The 7511-nt window shown below is 34.1% G+C and overlaps 1 protein-coding gene across 1 annotated transcript in view; it reads right to left on the bottom strand.

Moving 5' to 3' along the window:
* Nucleotides 1–56: 56 nt before the first annotated feature.
* WDR27 (WD repeat domain 27) overlaps nucleotides 57–7511 on the bottom strand; it is a gene marked incomplete at both ends in the record, with an annotated part of 19457 nt that continues 12002 nt past the window's right edge. The window contains 5 exon segments of the mRNA XM_010079042.1: nucleotides 57–146; nucleotides 3013–3116; nucleotides 4060–4131; nucleotides 4630–4708; nucleotides 6291–6367. Coding sequence (XP_010077344.1) covers nucleotides 57–146; nucleotides 3013–3116; nucleotides 4060–4131; nucleotides 4630–4708; nucleotides 6291–6367 — 422 coding nt within the window.

Below are 7511 nucleotides of genomic sequence, written 5' to 3'. Positions count from 1 at the left end.
TATATATATTTAATTATATACTGTTTCTTTAATAATACAATAATAAATAAATTTACCTGAAAAAACATTATATGTATCAGTGAGATTGGAACTGAATACCAGTACAGTCTTGTCAGCCAGGCCACAAGCCAGCTTCTCTCCATCCCCTATAAAAGAAGAGTGTCTAATGGTTTATATTTGAAAGCAACAGGAACCTAATATGCTGTTTCTTTTAATCATTAAAAACACATATGTCATTACAACAAAACACACACCAGATATTCATTTCATATGTTTAACACATATTTTGTATGAACATCACAAACTCATATGGCAGAATTTGGTAGGAATTTGTATGCAATTTCTTTCTTGTCCTGACATATTCTCAAAACAGTTATTCATCACAAGGCAGAAATTCACTTTTCAACAAAAAGAAGTGCTACAAAATTTAAGTGCAGAAATTTTTAGTACTCATTTAAATCTATTTCCTTACACTATTTTTTTTCTATCTTTTTATTGAAGTTATGTCACCTTTTCTTATACATTAGAATAAAAAGCACATATTAGTCACTCTGGATCACTTCTTAAAGATGATAAATTTCCTTCATAAGGCAATCCTAGAAACTATCCAAGTGCAGTCAGATTGTTCATTTATACTGGTAGTCAGAGGGGGCACACAGTGATAGGATAGACACCCTTAATGTGTACAAAATGGCAGTGATTTGTGAAATTTAACTGTCTGCTCAAAAACTTTTCCTGAAAAATTAAACTAGTAAAGAGCAGATAAATGAACCAATGGGAAAAATAAGGGAGGGTGGAGCAAGAGAATAACAGTAAGAGGAAGCAAGGAAATGAAGCACAGAATGCAAAACAGTACTACTAGGTTCTCTGTGAAAAGTATTTTTAAAGAGGTACCACCTGAACACCCCCTTCATACATCTCCTTAGCATCTCTACAAAGGGAGAGGGAATAAAAGTCGTGCTTGACTTCAACAACATTACACACTGCTATCCACTGGCCAAGTACCATTCACTTTGCCTGTTCCACAACATAGTTCCCACATTTTTCCCACATTATGGCAATATAAACAGATAAGAGATCCATATTCTCATCACTGAGCATCATCTACTAGAAATGAATTTTAAGTGGGACTTACAATGGGGTAGATGTACATGTCAAGAAGCAGCATTCCAGAATCTTTTTTTTCTGTTATCTGTTATTAAATGCACCAGTATACTGAACTGGTAAAGAACTACTTTATAAAAATATTTTTCATTTTATCTGACAAGCAATATTTCAGTTGACTTTGTCTCCAAGTACTAGTAATTGTACATACTAAATAATGCTGTTAAATATTTTCATCACAAAAATAAGACAAGTAGTCCTGGACAAAATATTCCAAAAAATGAGTGATCCACAAACTCAAAGGTATGAAGACTTTGGGCTAAAGCGTGGTGCTCTTCTGCAGATTTCCCCCACTTTTCCTAAAGTTTTGACAGTTTATGTTTTCAGCATGAAAGTTGATTGGTAAGTATATCAGGTAAGTAATATAAGGCAAGTCATACATACATAACTAACAATACATAAACCTTCTTGTGCGTACAGAACGAGAGAAAATAATTTTGCATACAATTTTGATGGCTTGTTCAATGGAACATCATCTCAAATCCCAAAGAAAACTGTTTTCTAACAGAGCAACAAGTTATAACTCATAACACCTCCAATACTACAAAAGGATGTTCAAGAAATTAACTTATTAATGCAACCTTACAACCTTTGAAGTTTTACTTAAGTTTTCTATTTAATTTTCTTTCTGCTATGTTTAAGGATGCACATAACATTAGTTATTGTGATTCATACCTTATAAAGACCACTTGAAAGACTGTTCCAAGCTGCAATTCCAAGTTGCAAATTTGCAACAGAAAATATATTGTAAAGCTAGGAACTATCTGGTCAACCCAGACTACAACAATAACAGAACACCTCTTTACAAGCTTACAATAATGATTTTTTAACTCCAAGAAAAAAAAAAATCTGCAAGTTTTGCTAAACTGTGGTTGTTTAAGCTCGTGTGTGCAAGAGACAGTGAAAAGACAAAGATGCTCCTTCCTCAGAGTAAGTACAAGAGGATTTATACTTAAAATGTATTATCAAAACTATAGCAATGCTTTTCTTTGCTAAAAAAGAACTTTTAGTTTTAAGTGCACATAACATTCCTAGAAATATGGTCTCTGCAACCCATTTATTTCAGAAGCCATAAAAATAATTTCTTCCTGTTCTCTAGGGAACACTTACGGCTGGAACAGGTTTTAGAAAAGTCACTGACTACATCTAATTGATTTTATTTTTTGAAAATGAAAGTTGCTCTTGTCCCTAAAGTATTTAAAAAGATATAATTTTTTTAAATACTTGGAAAATATTGTGGTTTGCAGAGTGCACATTGACATAATTATATATCTAGTAATACATTTGATTGCTAATCTAAGAATCTGTATAACAATATTTATATGGATTGGAATTGACTAAACCTATTACAAGACTGACTCCTCCAAAGCAGTTAAGAAAAATATCCTTCTTTGGATTATATAGAAGAATTCTTTTTTTACATTTTAATATATAAAAACAGAATAAACTTTACATAAGAAATAGGAGTATTCTACATAAGAAATAGTATTCAGATTCCTTTGAAACAGAACTTCAGCTTTTACTACACTTCAGTGACACTAAGTAAATGTCTCAGAAAACAAATTCCTTAGTGAAAGAACTTGTTAGACTCAAATTTTCAAGTTGTAGTGGGAAAGTGATAGAATAAATCCAAAAGGAAACAAGATGGAAAATCAGAGAATTAGAAGCCCTTTGCATACATGTTCACAGCTTGCATAGTTTTGCAAGTTAAAAAACTATGATCAATCAGTACATGGAATTTACCAAGTAAAGCTATGGTCTTAATAAAAAAAAAAAAAAAGTCACACAAATTTTGTTTTTCTTTCTGCACACTGACACAACTGTACGTCTTATAAAGCCTGTACATACCAGAATACTGAATGCAACAAATTGAGGTTGGTTTACAAGTAACAGATATCTCTTTCTCATATTTGATTGGAGGATAACTTTCCAATGGATATTCTTTATTTTTACTTCAAAAAAGGAAAAAAAGAGAAAGAGAGGAAAAATGTTAAGATGTCTAAACCCAGTACGTTTTCATTTCAGTTATGAAATATATGTGCTATTAGGAGCTATTTGAAGCATCTAAATACAAATATTTCCCAGAAAATGTAAATTCTCACTTATGTTAAATCCAAGACAAGAGGCAAAATGAATTTTTAATTCTCATATTTAAATTAATCCTATCACCAACTGTTATGAATGCATGAGAGCAAGAATTAATATGGACTTGTACATAAAATCAAATTTAAGTTGCATACCTATCTAATAAAAATACTTCAAGAATGAAAACTCTACGTTACTGTGACAATAAGCAACATGAAAAATATCTCCATATGTAAAAATAAGAATTACACTGATCATCTATTTAACAAGATACTAAAAAAAAAGCAACACACAAACCTTAAAGTGCTAAGTAGCTTAACATCTCATAAAATAGCACAAACCAATCTAGAAATTATACAAAGTGATCATCTAAAGGCTTGCCTGTGTGTGCGAGGATTACAAAAATTTAGTCTTGAGCTATTAAGTGCTTAAGAAACAGTTTCTTAAAAACAGAAAAACGATGGCATTAAACATTCTTTACATTTATGTTATACTACATAGAACAAAGCCTCTATATAATACTATAGAATATAGAAAAAAATGTCTGTAATGTTCCCATTTAACATACCACACCAATTAACATGAAAGTGCCAGCTCTAAAAAAACATTTGCTCTTCGTGTCCACAGTGACGATGAATCCACTGGTCACACTGTACTATGATTCATTTTATAGAAAATTTACAAAGCCTTTTAGTACCAGCAATACTGCTAACTAAAAAGTTCCAATGAGAGAAACAGCTACAAACCATATCTCCGATAGAACCTCATTTTAATTTGTTCTTCCTCTAACAGAGTAGCTAGATTGCCTACCATTTGCAACTGGTCTTCCACTTTGATACTTTATTTTTCTTCAGGTTATTATTTGGAGAAAACATGGTCATTCTACAAGAAAGAACAGACTCTCCTATATGAAACATGAAATGTTGCATGAGATGAATAGTTTATTTCAAACAAAAAACAATCCTACTTCCTTCTTGCTACTTATTTCTACTAGTAAGACAATGTACACATTAACAAAAAAATAACTTTCTAATTACTTAATGCTCAAGTTTGCAGTCAGTTTTGCTTTCTGTGAGTTACTTGTTGGATAATGCATTCTGAAGGTCAAAATCCCTTCATATAAAGTTCTCAGACATTCCTTTCTGCAAGCTGAAGAGTTTAATCACATAAAAGAGACAAGATGCATAATATAGATTTTGAAAGGAAGCTGAACACTGACAAGAAGCTGTGATAATTTTTGAAATTATTTTGTTTGACTGACAACATCATATCTGTTTTTCACTGGTGATTAATTTCACAGACATGAGACTATATGGCTCTATCATGTGACAAAATATCACAAACCAATAAAACAGACAAAACAGTGATGTATCTACTCACTGGGGTGCTGCTGTATAACCTGATGACTTAACTTTGCTATGGAAAACCAACGGCTGATCTTTCACCATGCTTTTCGCTCCTATAGCAAAATAATCTAATTTTCATCAACATGGTTTTTTAATGTTCTATTTTTACAGTTAAAGTAGATAGTTAAGTTAGCACAGCAGAAATATTTCATGTCTCCTTCTGTTACAAAACACATTTATGACATTCACTCAAAAATAATATTTAATGAGAAAAGGACACAAATATGAACTATTACGTTGCGTAACATCTGTCCTCCAATCATATCAATGAGTGGGAACTTCTTTAAACTTTGAATTAACAAGAACATTGTTCTGAGGAACTTTTTTCATCATTCATTCACAAACGTGTTTTGTAGTTGCCTATTTTATGCTTAGACTTTATATGCATTAGATATAATATATTCACACCTTGTATTTGGAATATGGAATGCATCTAAAGATCATTAGCAAACTGGCTAGTGGGTACACATAAATATTTGGGGTTTGATGTGTTTTAAGTCGTTAATAATGTCTGCTTTCACACTGCTGTACTAAGAAGCCTGAATGGCAGCCTCCAGCCCAAAACTAAATATGAGAGTTTCATACCAGCAGAAAAAAAAAAAAAAATTAAAAAATGGTGCAAAGTGGGAAATCTTGTTGGTATTCCAAGGGAAAAGGTTTCAGGTGCATTGGGAGTGATCTCATGGGCACATTTATGTGTCCTATGCTGAGGACAGAAGCTCCTTCAACTCCCACCAGCTATCCTTTCTCTTTATGTAGCAACGCAGCAGAAAAGTTTCCTTCCTGGGAAGCTCCCAGTACCAATTGCCATAAGAGACAATAGCATTTCCTCACAGCACCTACTCTATCCGAGTGTGAGGTGTCAACAAGGGTAGAATCATAGAATCATTAAGGTTGGAAAAGACCTCAAGGATCATCAAGTCCAATTGTCAACCCAACACCACCTAACCTACTAAACCATTCTCAGAACATCATACAAAACTAAAGATATAACCTTTGATGTTCTAACAGGTCCAAAAAGTATAATCAATATAGTAAAAATACATTATTTCTACATGTCTGCAGCTAGCAATATTTTTATATCTTTCCTAAAGAAAAGGTGATAATGCAAAAATTATTTGGTAGGTATTTTCTGGACATTGCTAAGCAAAGAAGTTACAATTGCTTCAGCAGCAACTGGAAGTCAGACCTTTTTTTTTTTTTTTAAATAGTAGACCATGGAGGCAAAAATTAGCTTCCTAAACTTGCAGGTATTGACAAATAAAATTGACCAAAACAGGTAACCAAATTTAAGAAAGAAACAACAAATTATACAGAAAAAAATATATTTCATGCTATGGAAAAAGAATGACTTATGAAAAATGTAAACATTCTATGCTCTTTAACTCTCTGAAAATCCACAGAAAGTTCTCAGAGGATTTTTTTTAAAGAAGAAAAATACCATATTGCCACCATTTTCTCTACAAATACATGTGTAGGATATGAAATACTACAAGTATAAAATTCTTCCATCTAAAATAAAATATAAGGCAATATATACTTAAAACAGAAATTAGGCAGCAGCTAGTTGCGACTCAGTTACTGTTCTTAGTAATATAATTCTATTAATTCATTTCAAGATAGAGTTGTACTCACCAAGTATTTTATTAGCAGGTTCTTTCAAGTTTTTCTTGAAGCCTTTACACAATGGAGAATTTGGCAATAAAGAACATCTAAATTATAGAACCAAGCACAAAAATCAACCAATGCAATGAACAAAAGCATCAGATTAGGAAAAAGTGACAAAACTTTTTAGCTATTTGTGTGCATGTGTGTATGTATATATGTGATAGCAGTGACATTTTCATAAACACAAATCAGGCAGAGTGGATTAGTTATAGCTCAGATATCCAGCAGCACAGACAAGCGTTGGCCCTGACTAGATTCACAGACCATTGTATTGACGTGTTAAATCCCTTTTCTGTGAATAATAACTGATGATTTTATTGTAAGCACTAAAATCCACAGTTCATATCAGTGTATATTGTAAGGTTTTTATTGTCTTCAAGACGTCAGTGTTGTGAGATATCCATCATCAGCAGTGGATATTGTCCACTTTGACTTCAGTAAGGCTTTCCACACTGTCTCCTCGTAGAAAAGCTGGTGAAGCGGGGGCTGGATGAGCACACACTGAGGTGGATTGAAAACCAGTTGAACAGCCAGGCCCAGACAGTGACGAGCAGTGGCAGAAAGTCTAATTGGAGGCCAGTCACTAGTGGAGTACCCCAGGCACCAATACTGGTCCAATTCTGTTCAACATCTGCATTAATGAAGTACTTTCGTGCTTTACAAAATTAAAGTACATTAGTAAAGCCTTTGACAACGTATATTATACCATTCTCCTGGAGAAAATGACTGCTCTTGGCCTGGACAGGCTTATTATTTGCTGGGTAAAACCTGACTGGATGGCCGAGCCCAAAAGGTGGTGGTGAATGGAGTCAAATCCAGTTGTTGACCACTCACAAGTGGTGTTCAGTACTGACTCAGTATTGGGCCCTGTTCTGTTATTTGCCAATGCCATTGATGAGCGTATCAGGTGCACCCTCAGTAAGTTTGCAGACGACACCAAGTTGGACTGGAGCGTTGACCTGCTTGAGGGTAGACAGGTTCTACAGAGAGATCTGGACGGGCTGGATCGATGGTCCAAGGCCAGTTGTCTGAGGTTCAACAAGGCCAAATGCCAGGTCCTGTAGCTGGGTCACAACCACCCCCTGCAACATTACAGGCTCAGGGCAGAGTGGCTGGAAAGCTGCCCAGCAGAGAGGGACCTGGGGGTGCTGGGCGACAGCCGGCTGAACAGGAGCCAACAGTCTGCCC

Source organism: Pterocles gutturalis, unplaced genomic scaffold (genome assembly GCF_000699245.1).
Source record: "Pterocles gutturalis isolate BGI_N339 unplaced genomic scaffold, ASM69924v1 scaffold30248, whole genome shotgun sequence".
Lineage (NCBI taxonomy): Eukaryota > Metazoa > Chordata > Aves > Pterocliformes > Pteroclidae > Pterocles > Pterocles gutturalis.
Note: the sequence above shows the minus strand (reverse complement) of the source record. Positions and strands in the feature narration are given on the sequence as shown.